We start from the raw sequence: 25,118 nt of genomic DNA on the forward strand, positions 1-25,118 counted from the left end.
GGGGAGGGGAGGGGAGGAGAGGAGGAGATGAGGGGGGTGTTTGGCGAGATGACTTAGCAGGTAAAGTTGTGTGTTCATAGTACCTGGTGACCTGAATTAGATCCACAGAAACCAAGTACAAATAGAGAACTGACATTCACAAAGTTGTCATCTGACCTCAGTTTTTGATGAGTGTACCATGGCATGCACACACACACACACACACACACACACACACACACACACGAAAGACAGGGAGAATAATTTGTGTAAAGAAAGCAGAAAGCCTCTCACACTCGTAAGTAAAACACAGGCAGGAACGAACCTGCGAAATACCATGTTCGCCTATACCTGGACATTGCTGGGGTGATGGTGGAAGTGACCTACGACCCACCATCTCTTTGAATCCACCTGGCTGCTTGTCTGAGCCTGTCCCCAGAGTCTGGAGGGTATCCGGTGGGGCCTCTGGGTCACGAGAGGGTCACCTTCAACTCCGCACTGCTGACCCTCGAGGAACGGGGCACTTGTGATGTTCCCTCTGGCCACAGGCAGCATAGAGTGTCTCTAGTTTTATCCACCCCGGGAGGGAGCTTGACGTCACTGCGTCTGCCCTCCAGGCCTCCTAAAGACCCTGAACACCACAATCGAAGAGATGGAGGCTGTGAGCAAGGCGGGGCTGGGCATGCTGAAGTTCGTGGAGGCCGTCATGGGCTACTGTGATGTGTTTCGGGAGATCAAGCCCAAAAGAGAAAAGGTGAGCGAAGGCCTCACTGCCCTGGGGTCAGAGCTCAAGTGTCCTTAATGTTGCTGGAAAATCCTGGCCACTCATGAACCTGGCCACTGGTGTCTCTCACACAGCATGCAGACAGGCGGGGCTGAGGCCTGTGTGCACAGTGTAAAATAAAGATGGCCACAGCCACGCGCCAACCTGAGGTGGCTCCTTAGCCTCGCCACTGTTGGCTGCAGGGCTGGTTTCTCCCTGCCACCGGGGACATCCAGTGAGTTTTAGGATATTTGTCCACATCCCTGTCTCTGTCTACTAGATGCCTATTGTCTCCACTCAGGAGTATGTCCAGCCATTGTCACATGTCCCTTTGTAGGCGGGGTCAGCCCCATAGGCAACAACTGGGCTGAAATCATTTTGAAGGTGTGATTCTAACATTCTCCCAGATTCCCATTAGAACTGGGATTGTCTGGAATAAATTCTCTTAAATGTTTGACTAAAACCCACTAAGCTACCTCTGTGTGACTTCAGGACACACAACCCGAGATGCCTGCTATCTTATGGGCAGCGTTTTGGTGTTTTGTTTTGTTTTGTTTTGTTTTCTAACATGAGGCTGAGCTCTTACAGCCACAAGTGGCTCAGAAGAGAAGCCACATGATGCAGGGAGGAAACAGTTCAGTGGCAAGGGTCCCTGCTGAGTGAGCATAAGGGCCTGGGTTCAGATCCCCAGCCCCCATGTGAGAGGTTAGGTTAGCCATGTAATCCTGTAAGCCCCCCAACATGCGCACGCGCATGCGCATGCATGCATGCATGCACACAAGCACTGGTGGAGGGCAGAGACGGAAGGATCATCAGAGTTGCTGGCCTCCAGACTATCAGGAAAACAGTGGACTCGGGATCAAATTGAGAGAGACAGTCCTGGGGAAACAGGGCAGAGGGTGACAGAAAAGGATATTCAATGTCCACTTCTGGCCTCTGTGTGTGTGTGTGTGTGTGTGTACAGTGAAGCATTTACCTGCACATAATGTTACACACACACACACACACACACACACACACACACACAGACCATGTGTCTTGGTGGTGACCCCATTGTGTATGGAGACACAGTACGAACACCCTTGGGAATGAGACCCTTCACTGTCTTCATGTAGGTCAACAGTTCTCAAGACTCCTTTAGGGGTCAAATGACCCTTTCACAGAGGTCACGTATCAGGTATCCTGCATATCAGATATTTATTTACATTGCGATTCCTAACAGAAGCAAAATTACAGTTATACGGTTGGGGGTTACCATAACCTGGGGAACTGTATGAAAGGGTCCCAGCCTGAGGAGGGTTGGGAACCCCGGATGGAGGTGGAGATGGCGGGCCACCTGCTCACCATCTTCACACAGGTGGCCAGGCTGGAGCGAAATTTCTTCCTAACCAAACGAGAGCTAGAGAGGATCCAGAATGAGCTGGCAGCAATCCAGAAGGAACTGGAGGCTTTGGGGGCCAAGTATGAGGCCGCCATCCTAGAGAAGCAGAAGCTGCAGGAGGAGGCAGAGATCATGGAGAGGCGGCTGATCGCGGCGGACAAGCTCATCTCTGGGCTGGGCTCAGAAAACGTCAGGTGAGGGGCATCACCCGCTTAACGAGGGGAGCTGTCATCTACGCATGCTCCAAAGCGTTAAAGGCGTCCGACGCAGGTTCCGGTTGGTCATGGCCAGAAGGGAGCTGCTCACGGTGGCCTCTCTGTCCCATGCAGGTGGCTGAACGACCTGGATGAGCTAATGCACCGGCGGGTGAAGCTGCTAGGCGACTGCTTGCTCTGTGCGGCCTTCTTGAGCTACGAGGGCGCCTTCACCTGGGAGTTTCGTGATGAGATGGTCAACCAGGTGTGGCAGAACGACATCTTGGATCGTGACATCCCCCTGAGCCAGCCTTTCCGACTGGAGAACCTCCTCACAGATGATGTTGAGATCAGCAGGTACCATGCTTAGCCGGGGGGGGGGGGGAGAATTCCTGTGTGAGCATCCCCTGGGAGCCGGAGTGGGCTACAGGACTGGGAAGGCACACCTGAGTCAAGGTCACACATTGTTCTAGAAGGCTGACCCTGTGACCTGCAGCGTTGGACACACAGCTTGATGGGGTAATAAGTTCATCTGCTTGTGGTTGTCCCTCGCAGGTGGGGCTCCCAGGGTCTTCCCCCCGATGAGCTCTCGGTTCAGAATGGCATCCTTACAACCCGGGCCAGTCGCTTCCCGCTCTGCATCGACCCCCAGCAGCAGGCCCTCAACTGGATCAAAAGAAAAGAGGAGAAGAACAACCTACGGGTGGGGCCCCTCTGCCTAGAGCCCCTGCCCTATGCTCCATCCTGAACCCCACCCAAGGACCGAGCAGCCCCTTCCTCTGCTTAGGGGCTCAGGATGAGAGCATCCTTTTGGACAAAGACCATACCTTCTGTCTTTATTTCTTTCTGCTCAGTGGTCCAGGATGCTCCTCCACTGTGTGTGTCTGGGTGGGGGAAAGGAACTGGTGGAGGAGGGAGGCTATAAAGTGGCAGCTTTATTTAGATGTGACCCACTTAGCAAGTCTCACGCTCACTCAAAGCAGATACTTCTGTGGCTTTTAAAGAGTATGTGCAGAATCCTATAACAGTTAACAGAGTCAGTTTAGAATATTCTTATTACCCCCATCCCCACCCCAACCAAAAACAATGATGGTTCAACCACTAAGGCAGAACCTTAGTTGTTGCTGCCCAGCCACTGGCAACTGCTAATACAGTTTCTGTCTCCATGGCTTTGCCTACTCTGGATATCTCACTCTGGATATCTCCTATGGATAGAAGCATTTAGTAGTTAATCGTTTGTGATTGGCTTCTTTTGTGTTGTAGGGGGTTCAACGGTGTGTCGTAGCAGGTGTAGGTACTTTTGTCCCAACCTCTTTATCCTCTTTACAGCTGTATAGTATTCCTTTGTATGGACATACCACATTTTGTTGCTCTGCCCTCAGTTGACGAGCAGGGTTGTTTCCACTTTATGGTGCTGCTGTGAACATCTGTATACACACACTTCTTTCTCGTGCATGTTTGTTGTTGGGGGTGGGGGAGGGTCACACATGTGTAGTCAGAGGGGAGCTTTGCGGAGCTGATTCTCTCCATCTACCATGTGAGTTCTAGGGACCGAACTCAGGCTTGCATGGCCTTTACCCACTGAGCCACCTCACCAGCCCCGGTCTGTGTCCACATTCATGGTCCTCCAGGGCATGCGCCAGGAGTGGGATGGTTGGGACTCCAGCTTTTGCTGAGCTAACAAATTAGTGGTCTCCAGTTTTGTCCTGTGCTTGCTTCCCACTTGACCTGGCACACCCCATCTCCTGCCTCTCGCCCGCAGGTTGCTTCCTTCAATGACCCCGACTTCCTGAAGCAGCTCGAGATGTCCATAAAGTACGGGACCCCCTTCCTGTTCCATGACGTGGATGAGTACATCGACCCTGTGATTGACAGCGTCCTGGAGAAGAACATCAAGACCTCCCAAGGCCGCCAGTTCATCATTCTGGGGGACAAGGAGGTCGACTATGACTCCAACTTCCGGCTGTACCTCAACACCAAGCTGGCCAATCCTAGATACTCCCCATCGGTGTTTGGGAAGGCCATGGTCATCAACTATACTGGTGAGAAGGGACAGATCTGGCTGCAAACTCCAGGAGTCCACCTTGAAAGCGAGGCTTCGTGGGCTTCTTGATCCCTGGCGGTCCGTGGAACCTGGGTTTTTTTGGTTTTTTGTTTTTTGCTTTTGTTGGGTTTGTTTGTTTGTTTGTTTGAGACAGGGTTTCTCTGTATAGCCCTGGCTGTCCTGGAACTCACTCTGTAGACCAGGCTGGCCTTGGTCTCAGAAATCCGCCTGCCTCTGCCTCCTCCCAAGTGCTGGAGTTAAAGGCGTGCGCCACCACCGCCCGCTGGCCTGTGGGAGCTGCTTTTGCTGTTTGGTCCTTAATGTGTAGGGATTGGGGGACTTTGGAGAGCAGCAAGCTGCAGGTGTCTGGGTAATGCCTCGCCTGGACTCCAGGGCGAGCAAGTGAGGGCTCTCTGCCCTTTCAGTCACTCTGAAGGGCCTGGAGGACCAGCTGCTGAGTGTGCTGGTGGCCTACGAGAGGCGCGAGCTGGAGGAGCAGAGAGAGCACCTCATCCAGGAGACCAGCGAGAACAAGAACCTGCTCAAGGACCTGGAGGACTCGCTCCTGCGCGAGCTGGCCACGTCCACGGGCAACATGCTGGACAACGTGGAGCTGGTGCAGACCCTGGAAGAGACCAAGTCCAAAGCCACAGAGGTGGGCACCTCCTCCGTGCAGGCGGGAGGGGCTCTGACACCCCCGAGTCTTAACAGCTGGGGGAGCAGCCTCGGACAGGAGCTTCGAGTCGCCTTTTCTCTCACCTGACACAAAGAAAGGCCACCTTGGGGCTGGAGGGACAGACGAACAGCACTAGCTATTCTTCCAGAGGACCTGAGTTGGGTTCCCAGCACTTACATCGCAGCTCTCGATGCCCTGTAATTCCAGCTCCAGGGACTCCAATACCTCCTACTGGCCCCCAAAGGCATCAGGCATGCACGTGGTGTATGTAGATGCATCCAGGCAAAATACTTATACACATGAATGGTGCAGTCAGTCTCCAACCCAAATATGCCCCCAGCAATGAAAACACAACTCAATTAATATGAATGCAAGCTGTGCGCCTAGATTGGGCAGATCTAGAGCTACACTCCCTTCTTCCCTGACTATTCGGCCCCTTAGAATTTGTGGTTTCTCAGGCCACATGTTTCTGCTCCCCTTTCCTTTCACCATCCTCTTTCTCTCCCACACCACCTCCTCCTCTCTCCCACCTTTCAGCTCCACTGTCTGTAGCCTTTATTTTTATTTTACAAATTAAGGTGTGAAGAAGGTTTACAGGAAATCACCTGAGTGCTGACTTCATTCCTTGTTCACAACCTCTCCCAGGAGAACAGAATTAGCATTAAATTACAAGTAGCCCCAGGGCTATCCAAAACAGTAAAAGAAATCTAAAAAAAAAAAAAAAAAATGGTGGGGGTGAGCAGGCAGTGGTGGTGCAGGCCTTTAATCTCAGCACTTGGGAGGCAGAGGCAGGTGGATTTATGAGTTCGGGGTCAGCCTGGTCTACAGAGTGAGTTCCAGGACAGCCAGGGCTACACAGAGAAAACCTGTCTTGAAAAAAAAGGGGGGGGGCACCTATATGGGACTGTGCTTATATAAAGGGGAAGGCACTCCTGTGTAGCCAGCAACCTTCTCAAACTGAGAATGAAAAAGCCCAGCCACACCTACTTTAAATAAAAAGGGAAGTTAGTTCAAAAGGTGGTGACATACGGATGTGGCTTCAGGTAAGGCTGGATCCAGAACCCAAAAATATCATATAGATCACGTAGCTCTCTATCTCTGCGCTGGGCTATGTTGGGTTGACTCCATCTTCTTCCAGTGTTTGCATGAAAGGACATGGCCTGATGTCCCCTCAAGTTCAAGCTCCCTCCAGGGTCTGGTGACTCCAGGGAGCATGTCATGGTCTGTTTTATGCCCCACAGTTCGGCCCCCACTACCCCAGGCTGTCTAGGCTGTCCTCGTCTCCCTGTTTCCATGGTAACTGAGGCCCTCCTGCAGGTTTCAGAGAAGCTGAAGCTGGCGGAGAAGACAGCCCTGGACATTGACAGGCTGCGGGATGGCTACCGGCCGGCTGCGAGACGGGGCGCCATTCTGTTCTTTGTGCTGTCGGAGATGGCGCTTGTCAACTCCATGTACCAGTACTCCCTCATCGCCTTCCTGGAGGTCTTCGGGCTGTCGCTGAAGAAGTCACTACCCGACTCCATCCTTCTGAAGCGTCTGAGAAACATCATGGACACGTTGACCTTCAACATCTACAACTACGGCTGCACCGGTGAGGGGAGGAAGTCGGACTTGGAACACAGAAACTTGGCTGGCCTTGTGCTGGCCGCTCATGTTACAAAGGGGGGTCGGGAGCACCAACTTTTTTTTTGTTTTTGGAGACAGGGTTTCTCTGTATAGCCCTGGCTGTCCTGGAACTCACTTTGTAGACCAGGCTGGCCTCAAACTCAAAAATCCACCTGCCTCTGCCTCCTGAGTGCTGGGATTAAAGGCGTGCGCCACCACACCCAACGGGAGCACCAACTTTTAAACTACATCTTTAGTGAGATGAGATTCACCGGCCCCCAATCCCACCTCCCAAGATACCCCACTCCAGTCTCAGTAGAGTTCCCAGAGCCCCTAAATCTAGGAATCCCCGTTGGGCTTAGCCTGGTCCATCGCAGTTTCTCAACCTCTTCCTTCCTTCCTTCCCCACCCTGGAAGCCTCTGCAGAGCTGCTTGAATGAGGATACATCTGTTCTGGGCACTTCCTGTCAAGGGAGTCCCAGAATCTGTGAGTCTCATCGCTAGCCTCTTCATTTAATGCTTCGGAACATGGAGGCTTGCGCTGTAGCGTCAGGATTCGGCTGGTTCAGGACTGACTAGATAGTGCCTCACGCTCTGTTTCTCTCTCAGATGGAGGACATTTGGGTGGTTTCTGCTCTTTGGCTTTTTGGCTAGTGCAGTGCAGCTATCAATATTTGCCACTGCTAGCTCACTGTCTGTCTCTGTCTCTGTCTCTGTCTCTCTCTCTGTGTACATGCATGTGTTCATGTGTGCATGCATGTACCGGAGTTGGAACTCTCAGCCTCGTGCATGCTAGGCGAGTGTTCTTCCATGGAACTCCTTCTGGACCTGAACATTTGCTTTTGCTTTTGATATTGGATCCGTACCTTCCCCAGAGTAGCATTTCTGGGCCACATGCCAGGGCCTTAACTTCTGGAGGGACTACCCAACTGGTTTCCAATGGCTGCACTATTTTCTACTCTCCAAATGCACTGTTTGTTAAGAACATTTTTTTTATTCTGGACCATTCTAAACCCCATGGAATATGATCACCATCTGGCCAGTACCTGCTCTGGCTTTGTCTGTGCTGTCAGCACCCCCCCCACCCCGCCCTGGATTGGACTCACCTGTAGCCATTGCAGCTGGAGCTGCTTCCGTGGGTCACGGGTCATGTGCTTTTTGAAACAACGGCACAGCAGTCACTTCCGTGCTCTGGAAACTCCACATCTCTACCCCAGCAACTCGGTTCTGATTGCACCCCCCCACACACTTATGAAACATGTGGTTCCTGTTGCTGTCACTGCACCAGGTGCACACAGGTGTCCGTCACTACAGGCTGCCCTTTGGCACCTGGACAGCCATGGCCATCGGGTGCATAAAAGCCTTAAGTGCAGCCGCTTAGCGCTGTGGGCTTTCGCTTCATTTTCCTTGGACTTGAGCATGCAGTGTGTGAGAGCCTCGGTTCCAAAACACGGTCTCTGTCTCCGTCTCTCCGCAGGGCTGTTTGAGAAGCATAAGCTCCTCTTCTCCTTCAACATGACCATCAAGATAGAGCAGGCAGAGGGGAGGGTCCCCCAGGACGAGCTAGACTTCTTCCTAAAAGGTATATGGGCTTGCTGGTTTTCACCCTCATCCTATCCATGGGCACCCGAGACATGCGTGTCCATTCACCATAAATGTTACCAGTAGCAAAATCCCCTTCCAAGAACTACAGGTTATCTAACAACCTCCCCCTGCCTCAGAAACACTTCCTGGTTGACTCAGGCACCTTTGCAGGGAGCTGTGTTGAGACTGGAGGCCTGGCTAAGCTGCCAAGCTGGGTTTACTGGAGACACAAGCCCATGCCTCCTTATTCCTTGGCAAAGGGGTCTCTCCTCAGAGCAAGAGGCATGGACGTGCTCTGTGTGCATGGTCTGCGCGCTGGGCATGGAGAGCCCGTAACCGGGCTGGCTCCGTCTTCTCATTGTGATCAGGGAACATTTCTCTGGAGAAGAGCAAGTGGAAGAAACCATGTGCTTGGCTGTCGGACCAGGGCTGGGAAGACATCATTCTCCTGTCAGAAAAGTTTTCCAACATCTTTGGGAACCTTCCTCTTGATATTGAACATCATCTCCCCACGTGGCAAGAGGTAAGTGTGTATGTGTTCTCCCCAACATAGCTGCTATCCCCATATGTACACTGAGCCCACAGCCTCCCCTTGCCAGGAAAATGCTTCCACACTCCACATGGCCCGTGCCCTTAAGTCTCCGGATATACTTTTCCTTCATCCAATCCCCACTAACTGTGTAGAACCAGTCACCCCTTGGCCCACCTACACGTCAACTATCCATTCATCTCTCTACCATCCTTAATCTCTCTGCTTCCCCAACCATCTGTTCATTCATCTGTGGATCTGTCCATCCATTCATCATCCATTCATCCATCCACCCATCCGTCCATCCATCCGTCCACCCATCCATCTATCCATCTGTCTATCCATCCACTCATCCATTTGTCTACGATCCATCAGTTCATTCACTCATCTATATACTAGTCTGTCCATCACCAATCCAACTGTTTATCTGTCCACCTATCCCTCCATCCATCCACCCATCCATCCATATATGCATTATACATCCATCCATACAACTGTTCATCTGTCCACCTATCTGTTTGTCCATCTCTCTGTCACACATTTGCCTGTCCATCTATTTGTTCATCTACCTATCCATTTATACAACTATCCATCTACTTATCAACTTATCCGTCTGTCCATCCATTCATCTGTCCATCCATTCATCTGTCCATCCATTCATCTGTCTGTCCATCCATTCATCTGTCTGTCCATCCATCCATCTGTCCATCTGTCCGTCCATCCATCTATATGTTCATCCATCCATCTGTTCGTCCATCCATCCATCCATCCATCCATTCATCCATCCGTTTATCTATATATCCACTCATTTATACAATCAGCCAACCAACCATCCATCCATACATCCATACATACATATAACCATCCATACAGCTGTTCATCTGTCCATCCTTCTCTCCATCACACATCCCCCTGTCCATCCATCCTTCCAAGAACTACTTACTGGGCACCTCCTGGATGCCGTGTCCTCTGAACTCCACGGTGATTGCTCCTTAGCTCTTCTGGTTTTTTCAGCTCACAGGTTTTGGTGTCAGCACTGAGATCAAAAGTTCAGATCTTCCTCTCTCTCTTCGGTGGCACTTGGCACCTTCTCATGCAAACGGTAGCGGGCGTGGTTTCTGAGCTGAGGCCACAGTCAGTCCTCTTTGCTTCTCGCAGTGGTACGACCAGGATTCGCTAGAGCAGTTCCCGTTCCCCCTGGGCTACGACGATAACATCACTGCTTTCCAGAAACTGCTGATTTTACGCTGCTTCCGAGTAGACCGGGTGTACCGGGCTGTGACTGACTATGTGACCCTCACCATGGGGGAAAAGTGAGTGCTGCCCCTCTCCAGGACTCACAGGATCAGGGCTAGCCTGATCTAAGGGGCCTGGTCTGACCTCCTTTGTGAAGATGCAATACCCCAAACAAACATGGAGGGCCACACTCTAGCAGAAAGGAAAACTTAAAAGTTTTCTACTATTTTAAATTATTAATTTGTGCATGTGTGAGAGCACAGGTACATGTGTGTGGGCACATGTTGGATGTATGAGAGCTCAACCTGGGGTGTCATTCCTCAGGACTTTCTTTTTTGTTTTGTTTTGTTTTTTCGAGACAGGGTTTCTCTGTGTAGCCCTGGCTGTCCTGGAACTCACTCTGTAGACCAGGCTGGTCTCAAACTCAGAAATCCACCTGCTTCTGCCTCCCAAGTGCTGGGATTAAAGGCCTGTGCCACCACTGCCTGGCCCACTTTGTGTCTTAAGACAAGGTCTCATATTAGGACCAATGATTAGCCCAGGCTGTCTCTGCCTCCTCAGCACATTTGGGATTCCAAATATGCACACCCAGCTCATTATGAACTCGGGTCCTCATGTGCATGAGGCAAACACTTTACCAACTGGGCCATCTTCCGGGCCCCTTTAATTCTAAGTAACATATTTTATTAGACACACTGCCATTTCTTGTAAATAGTATAGAAACCTCTATAAGCTATGTTACAGCCTTGTGTTCAGTCTGCTGTAAGCTATGTTACAGCCTCTTGTTCAGTCTTCCAAAGCTTGAGGTGAATTTGTGCTCACAACACATCTCAGGAGGGAGCAGCGAGAGGCCCAGGGCTCGAAAACTCAGAGCGCCTGGTGGCTGCCACATGGGATGGCATGGCTCTTGTCCTGAGCCCAACAGAACGAACATCCTAAACTCACATCTCCATCGTCAGCAAGCTGTCAGGGAGATGAGGAACAGGGGCCGGGAGGGCCACAGTGGCAACTGAAGACTTACGGTCCTGTCCCTGGGGCAGCTGCCCTGAGCTACGGCCAGCTGATAGTGGGTGGCAATGGGGTCCCTGAGCAACCTGCTCCCCTATCTCCTTGGAAGAAACTCAAAAGCAGATTTGAAAAAATGAAATACAAAAGACTCCAGATGTAAATTCCTTTCAAATAGATCATTACTCGTGGAAAGTTATCTTTTCTTAATTTTTATTAGTTCTTTGATAATTAGGTGCAATGCATTTGACCATGTGCACCTCTCTTCCCATATCCATCCCCTCCACACCCACACGTCTTTGTGTTGTCATTTTTTTTTTTTAAAAAGACCCTCTGCGTTCCATTTTTGCTTCCCATGCATCATCTTGGCCATGTGGCCTTCCACTGTGGCCATACCACACACCTGTGGCCTTGGAAGAGAACTGATTCTCTTCCATTGCCAGTCACTCCTGGGGAGTAGGGGTGGGGCTCTGTGCCCACCTCCGTGCCAGAACTTGCGGATAGACAGACCTGTCTGTACGGGGTGCGATTACTCTGCTAAATGGACCCAGTATTAAACCGACTCCTGGTGATTTATTCCTCTACCCATACTGAAGGTTCTCTTGGCAGTAGGCGAGCAACACAGAAAATCTGATCTATTTAAATGTGAAATCTCCTTACGCATCGGTGGCCATCTTAGTCTGTTTTAGATCCCTCCAATCAAATGCCGGGTGCCAGGTGATGCAGAAAGAAAAGGTGTTGATTTGGCTCACAATTCTGGTGGCCAGAGTCACAGGCTGGCTGTATCACAGGCTGGCAGGAAGTGATAGATCTACATGCAGAAGAGGCCACTCACGTGAGGAGCCTTACTTTATAATTACCCGATCGCATGCAAAGGACCCCCAGACCTGTGAGAAGTTCACTTGGTGACTTCCTTCCAGCAGGCAAACCTACCACCTCTTGATACCATGAGGTATCATGTTGGGGGTCCACGTGTGTGTCTAGGGGACAAACTGTATCTAAATTATAATTGAATCTATTAAAAGCCCTAAAGAAAGGGGCAGTGTGGGACATGCCCACGGAGCTGTTGATGTGTGATTTCCGGGTTAAGTGCTCAAGACCTGTGGACATGGAGGGTAGGGCAAAGCGCCCAGCTCAGTACCAACCTGCTGAAACCAGTATTATGTGGGGAATCACATGAGGTTAGAGGGAGCCAGAGAGGTCCCTGCCACCGAGGAGGTCATCATCAGATCTCTGTGTGTACCAGGATTCTCAGAAAGCCAGCACAAATGTCTGAAGAGCTACGTGAGAGTCATGGTCACTTTCTGGATGCTGAGGGGTAGGGTGAGGGGATGGAGGGACCCAGGCATCGTCCCGCAGATGGGTTCACCTTCTTCCTTTCACCAGGTACGTGCAGCCCCCGATGATCAGCTTCGAGGCCATTTTTGAGCAGAGCACCCCCAATTCGCCCATCGTGTTCATCCTGAGCCCTGGCTCTGACCCCGCCAGTGACCTCATGAAGCTGGCTGAACGGAGTGGCTTCGGGGGCACGCGCCTCAAGTTTCTTGCCATGGGTCAAGGCCAAGAAAAGGTAGCTGGTGGGTTCAATGCGCGCCAGGTCCAGGAAAGAGCTGCCCGGGTGGGTTAAAAGCTTGAGTTCGATGTGAGCCGGGTCCAGGAGAGAGCTGCCCGGGTGGGTTAAAAGCTTGAGTTCGATGTGAGCCGGGTCCAGGAGAGAGCTGCCCTGGGTGGGTCGAAAGCTTGGGTTTGATGCGAGCCGGGTCCAGGAGAGAGCTGACCCGGGTGGGTCGAAAGCTTGGCTCAGACAGTGTGACGTCGGTGATAGTCGATTGATTGTGGTCTCCTTGTGACCACTGCACTGTCACCACAGCCCCATGCAGGTCAGGGGTCTTAGGCTCCTGGTGTGTGGTTCAGGGACCCATTAGTGAGACCAAACATGGGCATTTCATGGAGGCGCTTCGGAGGCCCTCTGTCCCATTCCGTGCCATCTGCCAGCTCACTGTGACAGGGCACGGCACCAGGCAAAACCGAAGGTCAGAGGGAGCAGACAGCCAGTCCTGACTTCGTCGTGATGTGTCTGTGAAGCTCTAGCAAACGCTTCCACCAGAGCACAGGACAGGACAGCGTGGGCAGGGGACCACAGACAGAGCTCTCTCTTTCCAACCTCAGAACCGGAGGAAGGCGTTTCCACACGAGCGCCACCCAGGCTTTGCTTAGTTAAAGCCTCTGGCGACTGAGAGAGAGCGCTGAAGGAGAAGCTACTGTCTCTGTGGGAGCCTGGGCTACCTTTGTCCAGCAGGCCCTTTGGGTCTGAAGTCTACGGGCCACTTCTGCTCCCTGGAGGGGGGGGGGAGACTCTTGCAGGCAGGCCTGCTCAAGTGTGACTGTCTGAGAAAGGATGTCACATGAAGGCCGGGGAGGCAAGAGGCTCATCGTCTAAGCCATGGCTGGCCCTGAGGTCACAGGTGCTAGTAAGGTTGTCTCAGGATGGCTTCTACCTTAACTCCGGCCACCTTAGTTCTGGGATCCCTGGCTGCCTCTGGCTGCCTTGAAGCCTGGAGTTGGCCTGGCTGGGAACACTAGTCTGCCCCTCCCCGACATCCCACACCACCCTCCTCCTGCAGGTGGCTCTGCAGCTGCTGGAGACCGCAGTGGCCCGGGGACAGTGGCTGATGCTACAGAACTGCCACCTCCTGGTCAAGTGGCTGAAGGACCTGGAGAAGTCCCTGGAGAGGATCACCAAGCCACACCCTGACTTCCGCCTGTGGCTCACCACAGACCCCACCAAGGGCTTCCCCATTGGAATCCTGCAGAAGTCCTTAAAGGTCTGCCTTGGGGCATTGACACAGATAGGCTACAGCCCCGCTCCTGGTCACTGCTGCAAAGAGCCCTAGGGTGAAGGGGGATGCTCTGTGTACCCACGTGGCTTTGGGACTTGGGTGTGTCTGTTGTCTAGGTCTCCCGTCCCAGCTAGAGACATTCTTTGGGAGCAGGAGACAGCCAAGGGTTGCCCGCATCGAGTCTGTCTTCCGCCCTCCTGCAGGTGGTCACGGAGCCACCTAACGGGCTCAAACTGAACATGAGAGCAACCTATTTCAAGATCTCCAATGACATGCTGGAGCAGTGTCCGCATACCGCCTTCAAGCCCCTGGTCTACGTGTTGGCCTTCTTCCACGCTGTGGTCCAGGAGAGGCGGAAGTTTGGCAAGATCGGCTGGAACGTGTACTACGACTTTAATGAATCTGACTTCCAGGTGAGCATGGCGACTTGTCCAGCCGGTGCACCCCGAGCTGGCTGGCTTCTGTACCTGTCTTCTGAGTCCACTACTACCAAGGTTCAGGCTGCGGATGGCTGTTAACCACAGGTGTTCCTCCTCCCCAAGGTCTGTATGGAAATCCTAAACACGTACCTAACGAAAGCCTTCCAGCAGCGTGACCCTCGCATCCCCTGGGGCAGCCTCAAGTACCTTATTGGAGAGGTAATAGTGGCTGGGTGCCTCTCGAGGGCTGGGGGGTCTGGGACCGAGATACCCATCCTCTGAGCTCTTGGGACAGTCCTGGCTCCTGCCCCCGCCTACCTGTTACCACCCTAAGATCACTGAAAAAAAATATGTTTGTCTCCTGTTTTTCTGAGACAAACTATTCCCAGGGAGATCACTTGTGTAAATCTAGAGCCCCGGGAGTCTGGCTATTCTTCTCTGGGCAGTTCCCAGCGTGCCAATGCACTGAGTACATCCAGGGAGCTTTAGGGTCGTCTTGGGGCTTGGGTATCGTGACTCTTGCAGAACTTCTGGGAAAGCTGCTAGACCGGAGAGTTCTGAAACAAACGTATAAGGACTGACAGCTGGTGTCTTGGTTCTTGCCCATGTCTCATCCATTCAGGAGGGTGGGGGTGGGTGCGTGGCTTTGGGATGGGGGCGTGGCTTTGGGCAGTTTCTTGCTTTGGTTCTGTTCTCAAGGAGTCTCCGACCACAGCATGATTCTATAGACAAACCCATTTCTTACCTCTCTGGCCCAGAAGGTTCTTTGAGTGGACAGGTTGGAGCTGGGCGGTGGTGGGGGCCGGAGCTGTACGTTCACGTCGGGTTGTGGGTCCAGCTGGCGCTCACCCAGTCCACCCTCAGGTCATGTATGGAGGCCGAGCTATCGACAGCTTCGACCGGCGCATCCTCACCACGTACATGGATGAGTATCTGGGAGACTTCATCTTCGATACTTTTCAACCGTTCCACTTCTTCCGGAACAAGGATGTGGACTATAAAATTCCCGTGGGTGATGTGAAGGATAAATTTGTCGGTGAGCCGTCCCAGGGCGAAGGGAAGGTCTTTGAAAGATGATAGATTTGTATCCGCTTCGGTTCTTAGCCACCCTCTCCTGCTGATGGGACTCATAGGCTGGTCACGTGAGGCTGTCCCTTGGGCTCTGCCTCACTTCAGAGCTGTTCCTTCACCTGGGGAAGGGCAGGCGACCCTTGGAAGCTCACTGTGCCATATGCATGGGTAGGAGACTGGGGACTGGCAGGTAGCAGGAGCACGTGCAACCTGCTCTTTCTCTTTAATCCTAGAAGCCATTGAGGCCCTCCCACTTGCCAACACACCGGAAGTGTTCGGTCTCCATTCCAATGCTGAGATTGGCTATTACACACAGGCAGCTCGCGACATGTGGGGTCATCTGCTGGAGCTGCAGCCACAGACAGGTAGGTATAGCCGCTAGGGAGCTCGTTAGCTTGCTTGGAGGCTCGTTAGCTTGCCTGGGGGGGGGGCAGAGGGTGCTCCTGGTGGATGGAGGTAGCTTTTCCAAGAATGAAGAGGCTTCCGAAGTCCCATCTTCTCGGCATCCTGCCTTGAAGTCCCTTAAAATGCCATCCTTCCAGGGGAGTCCAGCAGCGGCATCAGCCGTGACGACTACATTGGCCAGGTGGCCAAAGACATTGAGAACAAGATGCCCAAGATCTTTGACCTGGACCAGGTTCGGAAGCACCTGGGCTTGAGCATCACCCCCACCTCGGTGGTACTGCTGCAGGAGCTGGGGCGCTTCAACAAGCTTGTCATTCGTATGACCAGGTCTCTGGCTGAGCTCCAGAGGGTGAGCATGGGCCCATGGACTTGGCACTACCTCGAGGAGAAGGGGGTTCCTAGCCCTCCACAGGCCTGCTGAGTAGTCTCCATCCTGCCCCCCCAGGCCTTGGCTGGGGAAGTCGGAATGAGCAATGAGTTAGATGATGTAGCCAGGTCTCTCTTCCTTGGCCACATCCCTCACATCTGGAGGAAGCTTGCCCCTGACACCCTGAAGACCCTCGGAAACTGGATGGTCTACTTCCTGCGGCGGTTCAGCCAGTACACACTGTGGGTAAGTGCGGGGCCACTGTGGGTTTGTCTCTGGACACCTACCTGCACCCGTTTTCCCCGGGTTGGCCTGTGAGTGTGTATTGGGTGTGCTGGGGGATAGCCTCAGTGGCCACAGGGCCAGACTGTGCTGCTCTGCCTTTGGGACTCATGGCTTGCTATGCTCCTGTGATGATTTCTTCCAGGTATGTCTTGGCATTTGTTCTAGCTTATTCTTTTTCAGGGTGACTATGTAACTGTGTGCCCCAAAGAGCACCGTTGTCACTGTCCTTGAATGCAGTCTGTGTGTATGCCTAGAGCACACGTGCACTTGATTTACTTATTAACTGTGAGATAGCCTCTAACTCTATAGCCCAGGCTGGTCTTGAACTGGTGACAGTCCTCCTGCCTCAGCCTCCCAAGTGTTGGGGTTGCAGGTGTGAGCTGAGTGAGTATTCTGGGAAGTCGAAGCTGTAATACTCCAGGATCACCCTGTTCTCTTCTTCAGATCTTTGTGGTCTTTGAGTTTGGGTCTCTACTTGCTAATGGAACATCTAATTGGTTTTGCCCTGCGTTTCTTTAATGAAGGTGAAGTGGAGGGTGTTTCATATGCTTAAAGGCATTTTGAATTTTCTGTGAGCCGTCATTCATGTCTGTTTTCCTTTTGGTGAAAGACTCCATCTTTTTTACATTGATTTTTAAAGAATATATGGCGTGTGTGTGTGTGTGTGTTCATATATGGAGGTCAGAGGACAACTTTTGACAATCAGTCATTGCCTTCTGCCTGATTTGGCCATCCTCCTGTCTGTCTCCCATCTCACTGTAGAGGGCCCTAGGTTTACAGATGGATGCTAGCACACGCAACGTTACATAGTTTCTAGGGATCCAGACCCAGGTCCTCAGGTGTGTGTGTGTGGCTTTATCCACTGAGCCATCTCCCCAGCCCTTTTCACTGGTTTTTAAGAGCTCTCAGTGTATGAAAGAAAGGAGCCCTTGGTGATATAGACTCTTCCCTGCTGGGGGCCATTTACTTGGATGGTGTGTGTGTGTGTGTATGTGTGTGCGCGTCTCAATAGAAGGGCTTTACATTTGTGTGCAGTCCAGTCTTGTCTTTGGTGGCTTCCGGGCTTTGTAATTCTCCACTTGAGAAAACCGTGGGAGGTTTGATCTGGTAACTTTTATGGGCGTATGTATATCTGAGCGCATGCAGGTATGTGCACATGTGTATAGAAGTCATACATGAACCCCGAGTGTCATTCCTCATGAAGCCATGACTCTGTTTGTTGAGACTGAGTTTCTCATTAGGACCTGGGGTTCACTGCCTTTGCTGGCTGGTCAGGGTACACCAAGGATCTGTCTCTGCTGCCTCGGCACTGGGGTTACAAGGATACGCCACCACACCTGATGTTTTCAGTGGGGGTTCTGAGGAGCAAATTCAGGTCCCCACACTTGTATGGCAAATACTTTAATGAGCTTGGTATCTTCCTAAATTGTTGGTCCACCTAGAGTTTGGTGGTCAGCTGTTTCCCCAGGGGGAAGCGAACTGACCCAATACCAGCAGTTGTCACCGTGGAAAATCAGCTTTGAATCAGCCCAAGCTCCCACACCTTGCTTACTTTCCAGGTCACGGAGAGTGAGCCCAGTGTGATGTGGCTCTCAGGGCTGCACATCCCAGAGTCCTACCTCACAGCCCTGGTACAGGCCACATGCCGGAGGAATGGCTGGCCGCTGGACCGGTCCACCTTATTTACACAAGTGACCAAGTTCCAGGATGCCGATGAAGTAAACGAGCGTGCGGGGCAAGGTATGGTAAATGTTGTCTATCTTGCTCTCTACCTGGGTCTTCCCTCCCAGAATCATGCCCAAATCCAAGTGCCATGTGGATGAGGCCTTGCTTAAGCAGGGCTGTGGCCCACAGTGCTTTTTTTCTGTGGCATCTCAGAGAGTTTCTCACTGGAGACTAGCAGAGACATGGGGTAGTCTGCGGCAAGTGGGTTCCTGGGTCAAGTGAGTTTTCAAAGAGATCACCAATGGCTTCCCTGTAATCCCTGAGGGGCAGAAGTGTGAGAGCCAGAGAGCACATAGGCTGGCTGGCCTGGACCCTGTCAGGCACACCCAACCTTTTGACATTGTGACAGGACACTATCCATTACAGAGTTCCCATTTGAGAGCTGCACAGTCTATTTAAAAATCTAAGTACATCCTCTCCCACTGAGGGCCAAACCAGGCAGTCCAGCTAGGGGAGAGGGATCCAACTGTAGGCAAAGGTGAGAGACAACTGCAAACACCAAACTGAACATCTACCAGTGTGTGGTGGGCCTAGGTCTAACCCCTGCATACTCTTTGGTTGGTGGTTCAGTCTCTGAGCTCCCATGGGCCCAGGTTAGCTGACCCCTCTGGCTCTCCCAAGGAGACTGGGTAAAGGGGAGGGATTTGTAAAGGTAGTACTGGAAGGGGGGGGGGGACTACGATCAGGATGTAAAGTGAATAATTGGAAAAAAATCATGAAAAACAAAACTCATACTGTTTTAAGAAGGTCTGCTTTAAGTTTTGTGTGCCCCTCCGGCAGCACCGACTATGCATGTCCTGGTAGAAACCTCAGTTTCCCTGGCTAGGGCCCACAGGAGTGCAGAGAACAGAAGCTCCTTGGTGGCTGCTTAAGAGTGGGTTATGTGGGGGGGGGTCTCAGGGATCCTCAGGTAGGTCCTACTGTGAGCATCCAGATGCCATCGTGGCCCAGGGCAGGTGGGTGATAGCTTTTGCCTTTGGTGAGAGCACTCAGTCCTAACCACTCGCCCACCGGGAAGTGCTGGTGCTCTTGGCATAGGGGTTTCTGCATGCAGGAGCTCATACTCCTCCTGGACTTGCCTTTGGCTCAGAGGATGCTGTGTGCTTGTCCTGAGCCATGCGTGCGTCCAGGACAAGAGGTGTCCATGCAGACCCACTTCCCTGGAGCCTTTTGTCTCCTGTCTGGCTATCCTTTTACTTGGGAAGCGGGGCAAGGTTGAATTCTGGGGTGGGAGGGCCCCATCAGTGGCCTTCGCACTTGTCCTCAGGGTACCCCCAGAGGAGCAGGCATGCAGCGGGACACAGATCCATCCTCTTCCCCCACCTAGGGTGCTTTGTTTCTGGGCTCTACCTGGAAGGTGCCGACTGGGACATAGAGAGAGGGTGTCTCGTCAAGAGCAAGCCCAAGGTGCTGGTTGTGGACCTGCCCATCCTCAAGATCATCCCCATTGAAGGTCACCGCCTGAAGCTACAGGTGACAGTCTCCTCCCTGGCCCCATGGTGCCGTCCCTCCTCTCGGGGGAACCTGGGGAGATCCTGGAGGCATGGTTAAGCTATGGAGACCAGTTCAGGGGAGAACTCTGGTATGCATGCCTGTGGGTACCCATCATCCGCAGGGACAAGTCCAAGCTCAGAGCCTGTGGTAGAGACCCAGGGAAAGGAAATTTCTGGACACACTGAGTTAGAAAGGGGCTTCATTTAGTGTGGATAGCAGGTGCCTTTGGCTTTGCCTGGCCAGGGTCCATCTCTGATGAGCTAGCTGTCTGTGGACTTGCCCAGCGCCCACGGTACTCCCATGCCAGGCCAAGGCTGCTGCATATAAAGAGCGCTCAGGCTAAGCCCCTTCTAGCCAGGAGCCTCCAATCCCATAGGTCTGTCACCAGCCTCTCCCTTGCAGAACACCTTCCGGACCCCTGTCTACACCACCTCCATGAGGAGAAATGCCATGGGGATCGGCTTAGTGTTCGAAGCTGACCTCTTCACGGCAAAACACATCTCACACTGGGTGCTCCAGGGGGTGTGCCTCACCCTGAACTCAGATTAACCCCAGCACGTGGAAGACTTGGATGGGGTTATAGCCTGTGGCAGGCCAGAGGTGCTGGTACTTCCTAAGAATGGGAGACTGTATTTCAGGGGGCTTCCCTCAGGGCCGGGTAGGGTGGTCGTAAAAGGTGTTTGATGCTGATTTTCCTTGCATTTGAAATCAGCCAACTAAATGTATTTTTTCATTAAATGAACCTACTTTTGCAGTGGGTTTGTGAGCAAGTTTCATGATCCTCAAGTTTTCTGACTTGCCAGAGTCCCCATCTCTACCTCCCCAACACTGGGGTCACAAACCTGAACCACCACATCTAGGTTTTATTTTTTTTAAGATTTTATTTCTGTGTATGTGTGAGAGCCTGCCTGAATATACGTGCACCACGTGTAAGGTGGTCCCTGGAGTTACAGCTAATTGTGAGCCACCATGTGGGTGCTGGGATTGGCTGCAGCTTCCCAAGCTTCTTGTATAGAGAACTCTGGACAGAGCACACGCCAGAGCGAGTTTTAAGGCAAGTGCATTCATTCTCTTCCTTCCTGCTAAGCCACTGGAGTGGGGTTCCACCTCCGGCTGCTCCGGCACATGCCTCCTTCTGGCAAGAGCACAGAAGGCTCAAGCCTCGGGTTCCTGCCCGAGCTCGAGACCTCTTTTCTGTGTGGCTTCAGGACAAATGGCCACTGGCTGCGTCCAGACAGGAAGGCAGTGCGGAGCCTGGGCAGGACAGAATGCAGCTTCTGCCAGAAACGCAGGAGCATTAACAATTTCGGCAAGAGCTCTGGGCAGCAAGTCCTCCCACCCCACCTGCTTCGTCCTCCCCGACCACCTCCTCCACAGTCCCTTGGTGCTTCAAAAAGACGCGGAGGAAAAGGAGGGCGGGTTTAGAAAATAACATTTGTTGGATCCTGAACATTTGGGTGAAACTAACAAAAAAATTATGAACACACAATCAGGTTGGGGCGACATAGGGTTGAGGTCATCTTGCTAAGATCATGAGCCACAGCTGCTTGGGACTGTGCACGGCAGGAGTCTCCAGGATGGAGCCGAGGCTGCTGCTCTCATAGGCTGCCCTGGATCTGCGGAGGGATAGCTCCTTATCTGCTTTGACTTCAGGCGATTCTGGTTCTGTGTGGCATAGTGATTCAGCCATGGCTGTATCTAGGAGTGCGCCGAGATCTCATGGCGTGGGGCTGGAAGCAAGCTATTGGCATGCAGGCGTTGGCCACAGTGCCAGTAATATCTTCAGCGGGGACACCATTGTAGCATTGTGTCACTATAAAGCCAGGAGCCAGGCTTCAACAGGAGGAGACATTTGGCATGGGTAGGCAAGGAAGGTGTGGGCGAGGTTCCCTGTGGCGCTCACAGTGTGTGGATGACTGCGGTGGCAGGCCGCAGGCTTCACACAGTTCGGTCTGTCCCTGAGTGCTTCCGCACCACCTTGCTTGCATTCACCTGGTCCACGGCCCTCATCTCTCCCTCAGGCTGGGCCTGTGATGGAGTGGCATGATGAATGCGGTGAGCCACCCCAACATGCGTCTTATGTGGCTTGTCTCGGGCTGGGCTGTGCTGCCCAGTGGCGCTACGATCTGAGGCAATGGGAGGGATGACGAGAGGCCGCTCCTTGAGCTGGACCTCAGCAGACTCCCGGGCCAGCAGGAATGGGGTGGGGTCGGGCATGGCATCCACAGGCTCCCGAAGGAGGAGTTTGCGGCTCTCGGCTCCAAATCTGTAGACCTCCTCAAACTCAGGGTGCAGTGGGGCTGACAGGCTCTTCTTCATGCGGCGGCGGGGTGTCTCAGGCAGCTTGTCCTTAGGGGGTGTGGGCTTGTAGCTGGCCAGTGCGGGACTGCCGGCGGGGCTGGCATCCGAGGTGCCACTTGAGCTCAGCAACTTCTTCTTGGCTGCATGTAGCTGCGAGGTGAGGTAGGCCACGGTGCTGGCGCGCTGCTCCAGCTCGCCCGACAGCATGCTCAGCTTGTGGCTCTTCACCTTCAGCTCCTCCAGGTACTTCTTCTCCCTCTCACGGACCGTGTTCTCCAGCACAGCGATGGCGGCGTTCTTCTGTTCCAGTTCTTGCAGCAGCTTGCGGTTTTCCTCCTCTTTGGCCTTCAGCTGGGCTTCCAGCTCCTCACAGCGCCTCTTCAGCTCCGTCGTTCTGGAAGAGCCGTCTCCTGCAGGAACAAATCAGGCGCCAGGTCAGAGTCTAGCTGAGGGAGGAGATAGATGCTCATGGCCCTGACGAGAAGCCCTATGGTAGGCAGGGTGCAGGATGGCCTGCAGGCCCTGCTCCCACTAAAGGTGGATCAGGGGGTCTCTGAGGCCCCTCCCAGCTCTTGGTTCCCTGGCTTACTGCGTAAAAGAACGTCTCCAGAATCTGAAGGTGCTGAGGTTAAAACAGCGTGAGCGTCAGCTGGAGTCAGCGTCTCTGGAGTGCCAGCTCTACAAGTGAAGGGCATCAGACATGTCCCTCAGCCCTGGACCCTGCTCTTCTACCGCCTTTATTCTCCCAGTTGCCCCGCACGAGAACTTTCCTCTGCGCTCCCTCGCTGGCAGCCTTACCTCTCTGACCTGTCTGGCCCCACATCCACTGGGTACGACCACCTCCCGGGCCCTGCTTCCCTTTCCTCCCTTGGCCTAACAACCTGCCAGTCTGACAGTCCATCTGTTCCACGCCTTCTGTACCCACATGATCCCTGACCCTCCTTGTTTCTTCTGGGTTGATTCAGCTCCAGATCTGCATCCACCATCTGCAGATAGCCCTTCAGTGCCTGTGGGTGCTGAGTGCATACTGCGCCACTCGAGTCTCGGGGCTCCCCAAACCTGTCTTGGCATTCCACCTACCTATGCCAGCAGCCTCAGGTAGACTCTGAACTACTAGATGCCCATGGGCAAGTGTAAGCTCTCTACAGGTAAACAGAGACATATGCGCGCGCACGTGCGCGTGTGCGTGTGTGTGAAGAGAGACTGCATCAGCAAATGGTAGCACTAGAAATGATGCAGTATTATCTTGTATGAGTCTTGTGCTTTTAGAAAAAACAAAACATCAAAACCTCTACAGACTAGATTCTGAAGTACAGTGTGGAACCCCGCACAGCCCTACCTACAAGCATGGCAGGTCTAAAATCTCAGGCCTTTGACTGCATCCCAGCCAGACACAATCACTCTGTGTTCCCAGAGAGTACTAAGAGGGGATGACAGACCTGATAGGTAAAGCTCCTTGGTGCTGGTGAAGGACACAATCCTTGACAGTCACAGGTACAGAGCCATTACAGACATTATCAGAGATGCACAGCCCTAGTCCCAGAAGAACATGAAATCCAGGGCTCCTTAGGAAGGTGCTCTTGTGGCCTCCCATCCCTAAGAGGCTTGGGCAAACATTGTCCTTCCCTGAAAATGACCTAGCTACCCTGCCGTCTGTGCTCAGGTACAGTCTCAGCACAGACCTGGCAGGTACTACTGGGAGGCTCTGGTACCCCTGGTCCTCTACACACATCTTCTCTAGAAACTTCTGATTTTCCTTGTCTAGTCCATGAGAAGTGTACACCAACTGCTCTTCACTATGGAGCAGGACTGCTTGAGCCTGTGTGTCCCTGGGTACTCAGGTGTGTAGACTCCAGGCCTCTTCGAACTTCAGGCATCACGGCCTTCAGGGGAGAGAATCAGGATTCTTTCTAACCTGCCTTCTGAGCTTGTGTTTCACAGCACTGAACTGAGCAATAGCTTCACCCCAGGGAAGTGGATGTTCCCATAAAACCCACCTGGAGGCTTTTCAAACAGCTCACTCTGCTGAGATAGTACCTTATTCACCTTCGACAAAAGCCATATGCTACTGAGTGTGCCCTAAAAGGGTGGTGAGGGGGGCTTGGGACATAGGCTTGAGAACTGGTGCAGACTAGTCACGGCAAAAGGAGGTGGTGTGAGGCTCTGGCTCCTACAGTATGGGCAGCTCCTCCCCAAGGCCTATGTCATTGTGTGTGTGTGTGTGTGTGTGTGTGTGTGTGTGTGTGTGTGTGTGTGCAGCGTGGGGGTGGGTGGGTGGGGATGGTATAGACCCGAGTTCCTGGCAGAGGACTTGGGTGTCTTTGCTCTGGAGAGACTTTTATGGGCAGGCTCCTGCTCCAAGGGCCCTGTGCACCATTCAGACAAAACCATGGCAGGGGTGCCCAGGAAATGGGCCAGAGTAACATGCACAGTGGCTTAGGGGAGTGACCTGAGGCTTCGACAAAGACTGGACTCTCACCAAGCACCCTGCCCTGGTAAAGCTTAGTTAGGGGAAAGGTCTCCCCCAGACACATGTTCTATATCCTCAGACCCAGTCCTGTCCTAAGGACTAGGCTATTCTCACAGGCTCAGAGCTCCCAGTTTTCTGGCTGCTACTGCTCTGGCCCCTTGATGGGTCTCACTAGGAAGTGTATGTAGATTGCAGTCCTGATGTGCTCTGGGCCATGAACGAGGGCCACTGCCCTCCCTATGTTGGAGGGGCCTTCTGCCTAGTTCTCACTTTTTTCCTTTCTGGCTCGAGTTACATTGAAGTTTATTTCTGGATTATGGAAGGATATGCATTCATGGTAGAAAAGTTAGAAAATTCTGGAAAAATGTAACAGGCATTCCAGGCATATATATTAATGGGAAGTGAAAAAGCCACTTATCACTCCAGCCTACGGGTGACTTTGGACTCTAAACTCCCATGTCTTTGCTCAGGGCAACCTGACATTGCAGAGGGGACAAGTGGGAATAGATTACAAAGAAAACAAGATGCAACCACATCTGGGGAGAGTTCTTACCTGTCAGTTCGAAACTTTTGAGTGTCAGCTCATATGTTAGATCTACAAAGGAAACATGACACATTGATTATCAAGGTGCACTTCCCGTCAGTTCTGAAAACAAGCACCAAATCCCAGTGAGTGAGTTTGACCCTGGCAGCTCCAGGGATCAGTGTAAGAAACACCAGGCAGAGCCGGGCGGTGGTGGCGCAG

General features: G+C 52.7%; 2 protein-coding genes across 2 annotated transcripts in view; one reads left to right on the forward strand and one right to left on the reverse strand.

The window, feature by feature from the left end:
• Dnah10 (dynein axonemal heavy chain 10) overlaps positions 1 to 20,151 on the forward strand; it is a 354,208-nt gene extending 334,057 nt beyond the window's left edge. The window contains exons 59-79 of the mRNA XM_021187038.1: positions 597 to 733; positions 2,100 to 2,317; positions 2,453 to 2,674; positions 2,873 to 3,020; positions 4,080 to 4,359; positions 4,787 to 5,016; positions 6,355 to 6,628; positions 8,120 to 8,224; positions 8,595 to 8,749; positions 9,914 to 10,068; positions 12,383 to 12,566; positions 13,621 to 13,821; positions 14,040 to 14,249; positions 14,379 to 14,474; positions 15,120 to 15,291; positions 15,560 to 15,691; positions 15,869 to 16,080; positions 16,177 to 16,344; positions 17,943 to 18,123; positions 19,436 to 19,581; positions 20,005 to 20,151. Of these exons, the coding sequence (XP_021042697.1) occupies positions 597 to 733; positions 2,100 to 2,317; positions 2,453 to 2,674; positions 2,873 to 3,020; positions 4,080 to 4,359; positions 4,787 to 5,016; positions 6,355 to 6,628; positions 8,120 to 8,224; positions 8,595 to 8,749; positions 9,914 to 10,068; positions 12,383 to 12,566; positions 13,621 to 13,821; positions 14,040 to 14,249; positions 14,379 to 14,474; positions 15,120 to 15,291; positions 15,560 to 15,691; positions 15,869 to 16,080; positions 16,177 to 16,344; positions 17,943 to 18,123; positions 19,436 to 19,581; positions 20,005 to 20,151 (3,773 nt within the window). The remainder of the gene's footprint in view (positions 1 to 596; positions 734 to 2,099; positions 2,318 to 2,452; positions 2,675 to 2,872; positions 3,021 to 4,079; positions 4,360 to 4,786; positions 5,017 to 6,354; positions 6,629 to 8,119; positions 8,225 to 8,594; positions 8,750 to 9,913; positions 10,069 to 12,382; positions 12,567 to 13,620; positions 13,822 to 14,039; positions 14,250 to 14,378; positions 14,475 to 15,119; positions 15,292 to 15,559; positions 15,692 to 15,868; positions 16,081 to 16,176; positions 16,345 to 17,942; positions 18,124 to 19,435; positions 19,582 to 20,004) is intronic.
• Positions 20,152 to 21,016: 865 nt separating this feature from the next.
• Positions 21,017 to 25,118, reverse strand: part of Ccdc92 (coiled-coil domain containing 92) — a 27,355-nt gene continuing 23,253 nt past the window's right edge. The window contains exons 3-4 of the mRNA XM_021186901.1: positions 24,927 to 24,968; positions 21,017 to 22,313 (exon numbers count right to left, since the gene is read on the reverse strand). Of these exons, the coding sequence (XP_021042560.1) occupies positions 21,541 to 22,313; positions 24,927 to 24,968 (815 nt within the window). The 3' untranslated portion in view covers positions 21,017 to 21,540. The remainder of the gene's footprint in view (positions 22,314 to 24,926; positions 24,969 to 25,118) is intronic.

The sequence above is a fragment of the Mus pahari genome, chromosome 23 (genome assembly GCF_900095145.1).
Source record: "Mus pahari chromosome 23, PAHARI_EIJ_v1.1, whole genome shotgun sequence".
Taxonomy (NCBI): domain Eukaryota; kingdom Metazoa; phylum Chordata; class Mammalia; order Rodentia; family Muridae; genus Mus; species Mus pahari.